Source organism: Pteropus alecto, unplaced genomic scaffold (genome assembly GCF_000325575.1).
Source record: "Pteropus alecto unplaced genomic scaffold, ASM32557v1 scaffold398, whole genome shotgun sequence".
Classification (NCBI taxonomy): domain Eukaryota; kingdom Metazoa; phylum Chordata; class Mammalia; order Chiroptera; family Pteropodidae; genus Pteropus; species Pteropus alecto.
The window spans coordinates 3,852,277-3,865,746 of NW_006442497.1; the positions used below are offsets into that span (position 1 = coordinate 3,852,277).

Here is a 13,470-nt window from a genome sequence, read left to right on the forward strand (position 1 = left end):
CGCCCCGTCCCTGACTGCAAAAGAGACCTGTGAGAAGGTGTGTGACCCCTCACCCCGGCCTTGGGCCCGAGCCACGGACTTTTTGGTGAGTGGCAAATGCCCTTCTGCATGGATTCGGGTCCCTTCTGCCTGGAATGCGTCTAAGGAGGGCGTGGACGTGTATCCACTCACCCGTAATGGCTCTGACGAGAGGGGAGGGACAGAAAAGGGAGTAAGAGGAAGCAGGACAAAGCAGGGATGCGGTAGGCTTCCAGGTCATGCCCTTGACCCCCCATCTAGTCTTCTAAGCCTGAGGTGGGGGCTGTGTAAGCGGAGTTACTCCATGGGTTAACTGGGTTTTGAGAAACTGGGGGTTGCAGAGAGAACTGAGCGGGGAGGGGGGGTTCATCCGCTCTCCCTGCTATGTTTATGCTCACAGACGCTGGCGATGACCGTCTGCGTCTTCCTCGCGGGTGGCTTTCGGAACCCCCGCCTCTGCGCCCCGGAGCGGTGGGCTCCATTCCCGCCCAGCCTCCTCCAGGCGTTGCCCTGGCCCCGGCCTAGGCTTCGGCTACTGCTGCTGCTGCTATTCCTGCCGCCCTCTGCCCTCTCCGCTGTATTCACAGTGGGGGTGCTAGGACCCTGGGCCTGCGACCCCATCTTCGCCCGCGCCCGCCCAGACCTGGCCGCCCGCCTGGCTGCCACCCGCCTGAACCAAGACCCAGCCCTGGAAGGCGGTCCCCGCTTCGAGGTCTCACTCCTGCCGGAGCCCTGCCGGACCCCTGGCTCGCTGGGGGCGGTGTCGTCTGCCCTGGCCCGTGTCTCTGGTCTCGTGGGTCCGGTGAACCCTGCAGCCTGTCGGCCGGCTGAACTACTAGCCCAAGAGGCGGGGGTTGCGCTGGTGCCCTGGGGGTGCCCGGGGACACGGGCGGCGGGCACGACGGCCCCCGCAGTGACGCCCGCGGCGGATGCCCTCTACGCCCTCCTTCGCGCTTTCCGCTGGGCGCGTGTGGCCCTCATCACCTCCCCCCAGGACCTGTGGGTGGAAGCCGGACGCTCACTAGCCACGGCATTGAGGGCCCGGGGTCTGCCCGTTGCCCTGGTGACCGCCATGGAGCCCTCGGACTTGTCTGGAGCTCGGGAGGCCCTGAGAAGGGTCCAAGACGGGCCCAAAGTCCGAGGTAGGCTCCAGGCAGGGGACGGGGAGGTCGGCGATCCCGCCGGCAGAGGGCAGAGCAGCAAGCGGAGTCTCTGTGTCCGTCCGCAGCAGTGATCATGGTGATGCATTCGGTGCTGCTGGGCGGCGAGGAGCAGCGCTGCCTACTGGAGGCTGCAGAGGAGCTGGGCCTGGCCGATGGCTCCCTGGTCTTCCTGCCCTTTGACACGCTTCACTACGCCTTGTCCCCAGGCCCGGAGACCTTGGCCGTGCTAGCCAACAGCTCACAGCTTCGCAGGGCCCACGATGCGGTGCTCACCCTCACGCGCCACTGTCCCCCTGGGGGCAGCGTGCTGGACAGCCTGCGCAGGGCCCAAGAGCATCAGGAGCTGCCCCCTGATCTTAATTTGCAACAGGTAGAGGGACTAGGGAGGAGAGAAGAGAGGAGGAAAGCCGGGGAAGAAAGCAGAGGATAGCCAAAAAGGAGAGAAGAGACTGGAGGCAATGGGAAGAGAAGCTGATAAAGTTAATGGAATGAGAGGAGGATGGAATCAATGGGAGGGAGGAGGAGGATGCCAATAGAGAGAGAATAACTAGCAGCATTATCTGTTCTGGAGTTTCTTGGGTAATGTAGAGGTTCTGGTCTTGCCTGGGGCACCTTAGTGTCTTGGAATTGCTTCCAAAGAGACTACAATGAGACCTCTCACATCCAGCTCCAAGGAACAAATTCTAATGAACTCTATACTACAACATCTTTTGCAGTCTACTTCAAAGAAATTCACTTCCAGTATCACCACAACATACAGTCTATAATAAACAGCTCATGTTCTTAAGAGAGCAGGAAGGAGGGGTCATGCAGAACCAATCTCCATGCCCAGTTCAGAGGTGTTCCCTCTGGGGCTTCATCTAGTGGTCTTAACTTTTGGAGAATGAGAAAGGTCCCTAGGCGAAGCCAGGAGCTTCCATAATCATTCAGATTCATAGCTTATTCCCAACAATGAGCTAATACTCAGGATTTCCTGAGAACCCAGAATCCCAGTTCAGACTATCTAGCTCCTCCCTATTCATAAAAGAGAGGCTACAAACCACTTAGAAGGGAATTTAGATGTCGGTGGGCAGTAAACTAACGTCTACAAAGGCCCTACTCAAAGAGTTGTACATGAGAGAGGGCTTTGAGTTGTGGGGAGGTAAAATATTCCCCACCAATGCCCCTAGTCTCCTCCAAGAGGATCTGGGGTAGCCCATGGGGAGAAAGGATAGGAATAGTCAGCAAGAGGAGGAAAGCAAGAGTTAGGAACAGTGGTGCGATGGAAGGTGGAGAAAGAGAGTGGAGAAAGTGGTGAAAAAAAACTCTTCAGTTCTCAGTAAGGAGCACAGCCTTCCTCCATCCGCGTGTCCGAGTGAGACCTGGGAGTCACCCTTGATTCCTCTAACCCTCCCTCCTACCCCACACCCAGACATCAAGTCCTGTCACTTTAACTTCCTAAAGGTCATTTGAATCCACCCGCTTTCTCCATTCTCACTGTCACTGCCCTCATTCAGGCCACAGCATCCTGGCCCAAATCTCAAAACAAAATTTCCCAAATGGTCCCTGTTTCAACATTTACCTACCCCCGGCCTTTCTTCACTCAACAATCAGATTGAACTTCAGAAATCTGATTGTGTCACGCCTCTGTTCAAAGCATCCCAGTGGCTTCTCTTGCCCTAGATAGATGCAGGCGTACTGTTCTCTCTCTCTTGAGCCAACTCTCCCCCAGATAATTCTGACTCATGCCCTGAGGGGTGGTCCCTTCTTCTGGAAGTCTCCTTTTCCCCCAGTCTGGGTTGGGTCCCTCTTTCCTGTCTCTGTAGCTCCCTCAGTTACCTCCACCCTTACTCATTGCATTGCCTTAACATCCCTGTCTGTTTCCCCCACTAGATGAAAGATTCTCCCAAACAAGGACTCTGTCTTTATACCAATATATCCTTAGTGCTTTGTATAGTGCCTGGCACTGTGAAAGATGGGATCTGGGACTAATAGGCTTGATGAGGCTTTGGGGAACAAAAAGAAGAAAAAATTGAAAATAGAAGCTAACTAAAAGATGGGAAAGAAGGTTTTGAGGTGAATGGTAGATAATAATATTAAAAATGTAACTCAGTGGCAACCAACAGGAAAGGGAAGAGAGGATCTGTAGGTAATAAAGAGTTAGAACCAATGGTGAGAAGAGCCTAAGTATCCTGAAAAGAGGGAAGGCCAGTGGAGAAAGGGGTGGGATAGCCCATGGGAGAGAGGAAGAGAGAGCCAGTGGGGAGGAATACAGGGAACCTGGTGCTGTGAACAGTCAATATCCTAGGGCTTGAAGGGCTTGAAGAGCCCAGTGAAACAATAGGAAGGCCAGTAAATCTCTGTCTATTTATGGGCTGTGACCTCAAACCCTGAGCCCTCTTCTCTCCTTCTCCAGGTATCCCCACTCTTTGGCACCATCTATGATGCGGTCTTCTTGTTGGCCGGTGGCGTGGCACGAGCTCGGGCAGCTGTAGGTGGCAGCTGGGTGTCCGGAGCAGCTGTGGCCCGCCACGTCCAGAATGCCCAGGTCTCAGGCTTTTGTGGCGTCCTGGGAGGAGCTGAGGAGGCCCCATTTGTGGTGCTGGACACAGATGAGGCAGGGGACCGACTATTCGCCACATACGTGCTGGACCCCACCCGGGGTTCCTTCCGCTCTGCTGGGAACCCGGTGCATTTCCCTAGAGGGGGACAGGGGCCTGGGCCTGACCCCTCCTGCTGGTTCGACCCAAACACCATCTGCAACGGAGGTGAGGGCAAAACACTCCAGCCCCCACTGGGACAATCACCATGGCCCCTGTACAAAGTGGTGAAAGAGGGTGAACTCTCTTCCTATAACTCCTCTTCGAGGTCTTTTTAGGTCCTTCTCAGACCCAAGACTTGTGCAGGATCCCTCTCTTGCTGAGCCCCCAAAGCCCTCTAGCATTCCCAGATGCTCCCCTTTGCAAAACCCATGACCTTTCTCTAGTTCCCTTTCTCGGCTCCCATTCCCTTTCCTGGAGCCTCTAGGAATTGACATGACTGCATATCTCCCTCCTTTCCTCCACGGTCTATCCTCAGCTTCCTTTTTCTCACTGCCCCTCCAGGAGTGGAGCCTGGCCTTGTCTTTATCGGCTTCCTCCTCGTGGTTGGGATGGGGCTGACAGGGGCCTTCCTGGCCCATTATGTGAGGTGAGTAGGGAATTGAGGTAAGTAGGAAATGAGTTTGCCTCTCTACCTGCCAGAAATGCAACCGTGGAGCAAAGACAGCAGGCTTGGTCCACTCAAGAAAGAAGTGAGATTTCTTTGGAAGGTGGGAGGAGAAGGGGTCCTGGAGGGCTGGCAGAGTTCCAGGGGATGTCTGGTTTGGGAATGGCTGCCCTCCCCTGAGTCAACATTATCCACTGCTGGCCTCCTCTCATGGACCTCAGTCCCCTTTGCAGAGACGACCTCCTTCCCCTACCAGGCACCGGCTACTTCACATTCAAATGGTTTCCGGCCCCAACAAGATCATCCTGACTTTGGACGACATCACCTTCCTCCACCCGCAAGGGGGCAGCTCTCGAAAGGTGGGGGAGGCAGGGAGCCAGGATCCAGCTGTCCTCCCCTGTAGATCTATCTGGTCCTCTGCCTGGGCCAGCCCTCACTCCAGCCTCACCTGGGAAGGGGATCTTGTTTCCGCCCTAGCCCTGTCCCAGGTCTGAGTTCTGGAGATCAGCACTGTCGCATGTGCAAGGAGGGTAACAGTCCCTGTCCTGACTGCTTTCCTGAGGCAGTGTGAAGCTCCAACAAGAAAATGAATGTTTGTTTTGTAAAATGCAAAGTGCTGTGCACTTGGGAAGTAATGTCATTATCACTTTCCTTAATTAAAATTTCTTCCCCTTCCCTCTTTAATCCCCAGAACTCTGCCTGACCTCACAGGATTCTTGAGTATATTTTGACCCCTTGCATTGACCTCTACCCTCCAGGTGGCCCAGGGCAGTCGGTCGAGTCTGGCTGCTCGCAGTGTGTCAGACATTCGCAGCGTCCCCAGCCAGGTCCCGGAGAGCTCCACCATTGGCCTCTATGAGGTGAGCCTGACCCCTAACTAGACTGAGCTCTATTCCTGGAGTCATGTCATATCCTGCAGGCTCCAGGAGATGGGGATAGGAGCCCAGAACAGGATCTAGGGAGAGGTCATGGATTTCTCAATGAGGAGCATCTGGTAATCCTTCCTGCCCCAAGGTTTTCCCTTAGCCATTATCCAGGCGAGGGCTCTTCAAACGCTGATCACATTGGCCCAGAGGCTGGAGGTCCGACTGGCCCGGGGAGTGTACTGGGAGAGGCATGCATCCTGGTGTGGCCACTGAGACCATCCCCCACCCTGTTGGGAGCCCCTGGCCCTGCCCCGTCAGTGATAAGCCTTCAGGTTACTGAAGGGCACAGGCCTCCCTAGAAAGGTTGGGACAGAGGGGCATCTGGGATGTGGCCTCCTGGTCACAAAAAGAATATTTCCAGGACATGATTTGTTCAGGATGGGGCGTTTCAAGGAGAAGCTACCCCACACTCAAGCCAGACCCACATCTTGGCCCCACTCAGCATTTCTACCCAATTCCAACCAGATTCAGGGAGAGCAAGCCTTAGAGGAGAAAAAGAAAGTCACAAAAGAGCATGAGGACTTTAATTAGGGGGTTAGCGAATCTTAATGTGGTGGGATAGAGAGGAGATAATGAGAACAAATTCGGGGAGAGCTGAGAGAGAGCTTAGCTAATCAAGAGGGGTGGGGAGATTTAGAGCTCCTGTGTGTCAGGTCACAGCGAAAATGCAGAGACTCTTAGTATGTCACCTAGAGGCCAGCACAGTCATTTCTCAGAGGAGCACTATTGTCACTTGGGGCAGGTTGTTTTTCCCTGTATGGGACTACCCTGTGCCTTCAAGAGTGTTAATGTCCCCTGTCTCTGGCTCTGTTTACTAAACATAGCTCTCAGTTTTTGTGACAAAAATTCTTCACATTTATTTCGAAATGCTTTTTAGGAGTCAGTATCAACCCCCCAAAATTCTTTTCTCATCCAAATCCCTTATCAACAAACAAGGCCAGCTACAAGGTTAGGACAAAATAAAAAATGAAGTTTCCCTTATTCATTCAAGATGACAACAGCAGGTCTTTGAACCAAACTCAGGTCCTTTCGAGCCTTTGGGGCCCTGTGTGACTGCATAGATTGGATGCCCATGAACCGACCCTGCCAACAGCTGAGGACAAGGAGGCTCAGAGCCTGGAGGGGAGCTGCCTATACTTCACAGTTAGTCTGTAATAAAGCCTGATGTACTCAAACTCCTGACTCCCAGCACAGCGTTCTCTCATTGCAACAGACGGTGATGAGGGTTATGATTTCAAAGACATTCGTGGTGGTAATGTCTTGCTTAATAGGACTGTTGGTGAGCACATCTGGGGTGGGAGGATAGCTATTCAGGCTTTCTGTATCTTTTACCCAGGAGTACACTCTCACCCAGCTAGCTGTGAAGTGGCCTGGCAGACATCAGACCCCTGGCTCCTGATGCCCTCTGTCACATGGAAGATGTGTTCTAGGGCAGTGGGCCAGTGGAAATGGGGGCTCTAGGGCTCTTTGCATCATGGTATATAAGAAACTGAGTTCACTACTCCCATCTCTGCTTTAGGGAGACTGGGTTTGGCTGAAGAAATTCCCAGGGGATCAGCACATAGCCATCCGCCCAGCAACCAAGACAGCCTTCTCCAAGGTGAGAGTTGAGCCAGTGACGGGGTGTGGGGTGGCCATCATTTCTACCTCCTTGCCTTCTCTTTGCAGCTGGGTACAGAGGTAGGCCCCAATGTGGGAGAAATCAAGAGGTCTCAATGAAGTGTCCTCTTCCCTCTAAAGCAGGTTTCCTATTATGCTTTCTCACAACACTAGTTTTTTCCTTTGATGTACTTGTCATAATTTATAATTGTATGTCCATCTGTGTGCTTGATTATTTCTTATCTGCCTCCCTAACTAGACTGTAAGCTGACTAAGGGCTTCCCCCTGCCCACTCCATTGTATTTCCAGTACCCAGCACAGTGTCTGGAACATTAGAAAGATCCAATGAATGTTTGGTGAGTGAATGATAGAAAATAAAAAATGGGTTTCCAGTTCTGTCAGGCCATTCGTGCGGAATGGTCTAGTTGATGCATACTGAATGAAGTGAAAAGTTGGCAAAGAGGCTATAAACTGGCTTATTTTGGTCCTTCCAACCCTTACCCCCAAGGGTTGGAAGGACCAAAATAATTACTATGCAGCCTTGGCCTGTCCTCCTTCTCTGATGCCTCCATGGAAACTCTTGGTCATAGCTTCAAAATAACTTAAGTGACTACCTGGATGAGTCAATGGACTAAATCATCATTTACCAGCAGGCATTTAAGATGAAAAGAAGCCTCTTATTGAACTAAAGGAAAGCAAGAAAAGGCACCAGTCACCTTCTAGCCCCTGTTTTCCCAGCATGCCCAGATAGTGAGGGTCTCTGTCCTGTGGAATGGGTGTGGCCTTGTTGATGGCTCTCTAGGACCAGAGCTTGATTATTCAGTCCCTACTTCCCAAACCTGGGGAGGGTGGGAGTCTCAGACATAGCTGATGCAATGATGTAACCTAGCGAAGCAGCCTTGGACCATGTAACCAGCACATGACATTGTTTTTTAGAAGCAGTGCAACTTCTCCCTGGTTCTCCCCTCAAAAGCTGTTACATCAGAATGGGAGGGTGGTGAAGCTAGGGCTTTCTTCTACATGAGGTGTTTTTCCTTAAGACCAGGGCAATTCGAAGTCTGGTGGTTAATAAATCAGAACCTGCTTGGATCCTGAAGACTAGTGCAAGGGTGTCTTTTCATTCATAACTTTAAACTAAACCATACTCAGTATCTGAGCGGTGGCCTTTGAGGATGCTGTCTTCCAGAGAGAGAAGTTATCTGTAGAAGAAAGCCCCGCTACCTACCTTATAGACCTTCCATTCACCATTTTCATCCCATTTTCAGAGTTCGGATACTCAAAAACAGACCTGAATAATAGCCTCCTTCCCACCTTGCTCCCAGGGCAGAAAATGCCTGTTAACTTTCCCCATTTCAGCTCAGAGAGCTCCGGCACGAGAATGTGGCCCTCTACCTGGGGCTCTTCCTGGCGGGAGGAGCAGACAGCACCGCGGCGGCCCCCGGGGAAGGCATGCTGGCTGTTGTCTCAGAGCACTGTGCCAGGGGCTCCCTCCATGACCTTCTCGCCCAGAGAGACATAAAGCTGGACTGGATGTTTAAGTCCTCCCTCTTACTGGATCTTATCAAGGTGCTTGTGGGGGAGGGGGTGGAGAAGGTGCAGGGTGGATAGGGTAGGGGAGCCGCCGGTTGAGGTCGCCTCCTACCCCACCCCTTCCAGGGAATGAGATATCTGCACCATCGAGGTGTGGCCCATGGGCGACTTAAGTCACGGAACTGCGTGGTAGACGGGAGGTTCGTGCTTAAAGTCACCGACCACGGCCACGGGCGATTGCTGGAAGCCCAGAAGGTGTTACCAGAGCCTCCCAGCGCAGAGGGTATGATTCCTCAGCTGCCTTTATCGCAGACGAGCATCCCCCGGGATCCCTATTATTTCCAGGGCCCTTCCTTCCTTCCCTCCTTCCCTCTGCCCTCGCATTCTCTCCATCCTGCAACCACTGGACACGACTTCTGCTTCTGAAAAGGTCTTGTGACCTCTGAAACGAGGGTGGACTGTATGACTGGGAAGGTGAAGGCATGTTAGTGGGCGGGACTTGTGCCTGAGAGGCGGAGCTCCTGCTCTTGCAACCTGGTCTGTTCTAAGAGGAGCTTCGCCTGAGTGCGGGGCTTGTGCCCAAGGGGTGGAGTCTTCTCTGGCCACCGCATTGTCTAAAGGGCGGGGCCTGTTTGTGAGGGCTGGGCTTTTTCTGAGATCTCCTTTGGGTTTCTGGTACTTTGCCCTGGAGACAGCTGCAGGCAGCGGGGCCACACTCAGGCTGGGGGATTGGTGAGTGGGTGCGAGCCTGGGCTTTCTGGAGAGGGGTGAAAGTTTGTCCCTAGCGTCCCCGAGGCCCTCCAAGTGCCCACGCTCTCTTCCCCGACCCCAGATCAGCTATGGACAGCCCCAGAACTGCTTCGAGACCCAGCCCTGGAGCGCCGGGGAACGCTGGCCGGCGACGTCTTCAGTCTGGGCATCATCATGCAGGAGGTCGTGTGCCGCAGCGCCCCCTATGCTATGCTGGAGCTGACTCCCGAGGGTACGGCCGCTCCTTGCCTGGCGTTTAGGCTAGAAAGGCACCCTGCTGTTAGGCAGAGCCCGGCCAGACCCAGTCTCCTTCTTTTCCCTGAAGTCCAGGGCTGAGACTTAAATATGTGGGCCTCCCTTAAAGATGAGGTCTGAAGGGTCAGGGCAGTAGAGAGCCAAGCGTCAGGATAGGAGGAGGCGGCTCTTAGGAGCCTCAGACCTCAGACCTCAGTGGTTTCTTCTGATCTTGGACTCCAACCTGCTCCCCCAACCGATGGAACAGGCTCTTCTCTGGTTCTTCGGAGCCTCAAGGAGGCAGCAGGGTGAAGGTAAGGGAGGAAGAGAACAACTGGATATGGTTCAAATCCATATTACTTATCTATAGGATTCAACAAACTACTTGATCACCCTAATTCTCACTTTTCTCATGTGTAATAAATGTTAGTCTCTGCCTGTCACCTATTACTGACCCCTGCCCCCCAGGATTCAGGGTCTCCCAGCAACCCCCTTCCACACTACACTTTCCCACCTACCAAAGCTCTGATTTAAAAGACTCCCTTCCAGTTCTCCCATCTTGGGCTTCAACAATCAGGCCAGAGTCAGAGGTGGCTTCTGTTCTGGCACACTCCCTCTCATGGTCCCCTCATGCCTGCAGAAGTGGTGCAGAAAGTGCAGAGCCCTCCTCCACTGTGTCGGCCCTTGGTTTCCATGGACCAGGCGCCCATGGAGTGCATCCAGCTGATGAAACAGTGCTGGGCAGAGCAGCCAGACCTTCGGCCTTCCATGGACCGCACCTTTGACCTGGTTAGAGGCTGGGATTGGGCAAGGGCTGGCTTGCCACTTGTCAGCAACCTAGGGAGGCTGCAGGAAGGCAGGTTGGCAGGATTTCTGACTTCCAGGTTACTTGCTAAGAGATAGCCTCCAGATTGGTGGTTTGGTGAGGGCAGAGTTAGAACAGGCACTATGGAGGCCTTTGGAGCAAGAGTGGCGTTCTGGGCAAGAGAAATATTTAATTCAACTCAACATTTATTGAGAACCAAGTATGTGCTTGGCCTAGTGTGGCAGAAAGACCCTGGCCTGGGAGTACAAAGGCTGGGTTGGTTCTGGTGACCTGTCTATTACTAGCTATGAACAGCTGACTTTGTGGAACCCCCATTTCCTGTGTGCCTGCTAATAATGTGTGAAAACACAGTGCCCAGAACCTGGAGGGTAGAGTGGGTGATGTGGCTGGATGAATTGAAGATGAATGGGTTGTGGAGAGAATCAGGCACAATACAAACACGAGAGGGGCATGGCAGCCCAAGTCCTCAGCAGTCCCACCAGCTTCCTCCTCCTACTAGTTCAAGAGCATCAACAAGGGCCGGAAGACCAACATCATCGACTCCATGCTGCGGATGCTAGAGCAGTATTCCAGTAACCTGGAAGACCTGATTAGAGAGCGCACGGAGGAGCTAGAGCTGGAAAAGCAGAAAACAGACCAGCTGCTCACGCAGATGCTCCCTCCGTGCGTGCCAATGGGGAGAGGTGGGTGGGGAGGGCAGCTGGAATCCAGCCAGACTGGGGTGGCCTCCAGATAACCTCACCACCTGCCATCCCTAGGTCTGTGGCTGAGGCTCTGAAGATGGGGACACCTGTGGAGCCTGAATATTTTGAGGAGGTGACACTGTACTTCAGCGACATAGTGGGCTTTACCACCATCTCAGCCATGAGTGAGCCCATCGAAGTAGTGGACCTGCTTAACGACCTCTATACGCTCTTTGATGCCATCATCGGCTCTCACGATGTCTACAAGGTGGGCTGTGTGGAAACAAGCCCTCCCTCAGGTTCACCAGCCTCCAGCCCAGCCCTTCCTGCTCAGCCCTCAGGCCATCAGCCCAGTTCACTTTCCCAGCCCTCCGGTTCCTCATCTCATTTGCCGGTCCCCAGCTCAGTCCCCCAGCTGGAGAGTTCCCCAGAATCTCTTCACTAAACCCAGTTTAGGCATCTCGACAAGGAATAATCACCTCGGGGGAGAGATGTGCTCAGTGCTGAATTCGTACAACCCCATCCCTCAGGTGGAGACAATTGGGGACGCCTATATGGTGGCCTCCGGGCTGCCCCAGAGAAATGGGCAGCGACACGCAGCAGAGATCGCCAACATGGCACTGGATATCCTCAGCGCCGTGGGCTCCTTCCGCATGCGCCACATGCCTGAGGTGCCTGTGCGCATCCGCATTGGCCTGCATTCGGGTAATTCCCCACCTCTCAGCTCTCAAGTCCAGCTCCCGCCCCAGGGCCAAGCTTCCAATTTCCCAGATAGTAGGCAAACTCGGGGAGTGGGAGGAAGGGTGGCTTGTCTTGAAGCCATCTTTGCATACCAGGCACTCCGTTGTAATTGAGAGGATATGCTTGAGAGCGTGTCTTTGGGGAGTCGGTGGAGATTATGAGATGCTAAAGTCTCCCGAGGCCCTAGGTGCCAACCAGCCGCCAACTTCTGCCCAATCCTGGCCCTCCCGTCAACCCCGTGCATCTCCGCAGGCCCATGCGTGGCGGGTGTGGTGGGCCTAACCATGCCGCGGTACTGCCTGTTTGGGGACACGGTCAACACAGCCTCGCGCATGGAATCCACAGGGCTGCGTGAGTGTGATAGGGTTGGTAGGGGCTGGGGAAGGTAGGGCAACGTCGCAGGGCTGGGTGTGTGTGGGGTGGGGAGGGGAACAGCGGGGAGAGGGGCGTGAGAGGTGAGTGTGCTAAGCTCACGCGTCCCCTGTTGCTCCAGCTTACCGCATCCACGTGAACGTGAGCACCGTACAGATCCTCCGCGCTCTCGACGAGGGCTTCCAGACCGAGGTGCGAGGCCTCACGGAGCTAAAGGTGAGGCAGGGCACGCCGCGTCCCGGGCCTAGGCTGAGAGTCACAGCTTGCCACGCCCGACCCCAATTCCACTTAGACCTCCAGATCTACTCTCCCTCACCCCAGCCCACTTACGTCTTCCCCTTCCTCGTGTCTTCTCAGGGCAAGGGTGCAGAGGACACGTACTGGCTGGTGGGCAGACGAGGCTTCCATAAGCCCATCCCCAAGCCGCCTGACTTGCAACCCGGGTGAGGAGCCGGCATCGGTGGGCGGGGCGAGTTACAAGGGATGGGCACAGGCCGCGTCGGCCCTACTCTCAGCCTTCGGCCCTGTGCCAGACTCTGTTCAGCTGCAAAGTAGCGATGACCAGGACCCTGCCCTCCCACCCCCTATTCCGGATCCCTGAGGCCACCACCCTCTCCACACAGGGCCAGCAATCACGGCATCAACCTGCAGGAGATCCCCCCCGAACGGCGCAGGAAACTGGAGAAGGCGAGGCCGGGCCAGTTCTTCGGGAAGTGAGGCCGGACTAGAACAGGTGCTGCCTGGCTCTCAGCTCTCACGCTCAGCTGCCAATCTCCCCTCAGACTCTCGGAGTGGGGGGGGGGTACACACCTCTAGGAGGTGCTTCTTTGGGGACAGGTGCTTCTTTGGGGACAGGCGCCTCTTCCCCAGGGCTAGCCTTGCCTGCAGAACTTCCCACCCAAGCCAGGTGTCGTGGTTTCTCTCAGACTTAGTGAGCCCAGGCTGGTTCCTAAACCCAGAGATTTTCTCTGACCAGGAAGCACCAGCCGCTCAGATTCAGGTTTGATAGGTCAGGAGTGGTCCAGGAATTCAGACCTGGAACTCCTGTAACCATGACCTTCTGTGACCTCTCCTCTAACACCAACTTCATTATCCCCACCCCTCCAGGCTGTGCACTGCACAAGAGAGAAGTCTAGGAGGCACCATTCATCAGAGGATAAGATGATTGCTGCCCCTAGAGTTTTTATTTTATTTTATTTTATTTATTTTATCTTATCCTATCTATCTATCTATCTATCTATCTATCTATCTATCTATCTATCTATAATTTATTTATTTATTTACTTACTTATTTACTTATTTACTTACTTACTTATTTATTTATTTATTTATTAGAGTTCTTTTAGAACAGAAACTTTCCTGTCTTCTACTCTCCTTCAAGAAACTGATTCACCACTCTCCCCTTCCCAGGCAAACCCCCATGACTCCCTTCCAAGATTTCT

General features: G+C 53.9%; 1 protein-coding gene across 1 annotated transcript; it reads left to right on the forward strand.

Moving 5' to 3' along the window:
- Positions 1-427: 427 nt before the first annotated feature.
- GUCY2D (guanylate cyclase 2D, retinal) lies at positions 428-12,745 on the forward strand. Its single transcript, XM_006922348.1, has 18 exons — positions 428-1,160; positions 1,247-1,551; positions 3,577-3,928; positions 4,265-4,349; positions 4,624-4,726; positions 5,126-5,227; positions 6,813-6,893; positions 8,249-8,458; positions 8,549-8,705; positions 9,255-9,404; positions 10,047-10,195; positions 10,732-10,895; positions 10,991-11,183; positions 11,446-11,620; positions 11,909-12,007; positions 12,150-12,244; positions 12,386-12,471; positions 12,652-12,745. The coding sequence occupies exons 1-18, from the start codon at positions 428-430 to the stop codon at positions 12,743-12,745; spliced, it is 3,333 nt and encodes a 1,110-aa protein (XP_006922410.1).
- Positions 12,746-13,470: the final 725 nt, after the last annotated feature.

What these genes read in the sequence shown, in the direction of transcription:
- GUCY2D (XM_006922348.1), top strand. Translation starts at nt 428, where the DNA reads ATGACCGTCTGCGTCTTCCTCGCGGGTGGCTTTCGGAACCCCCGCCTC. An exon ending in AGAGCCTCCCAGCGCAGAGG is followed by an intron (nt 8,706 to 9,254) that starts GTATGATTCCTC and finishes CCCCGACCCCAG; the next exon opens with ATCAGCTATGGACAGCCCCA. An exon ending in CCGCCTGACTTGCAACCCGG is followed by an intron (nt 12,472 to 12,651) that starts GTGAGGAGCCGG and finishes CTCTCCACACAG; the next exon opens with GGCCAGCAATCACGGCATCA.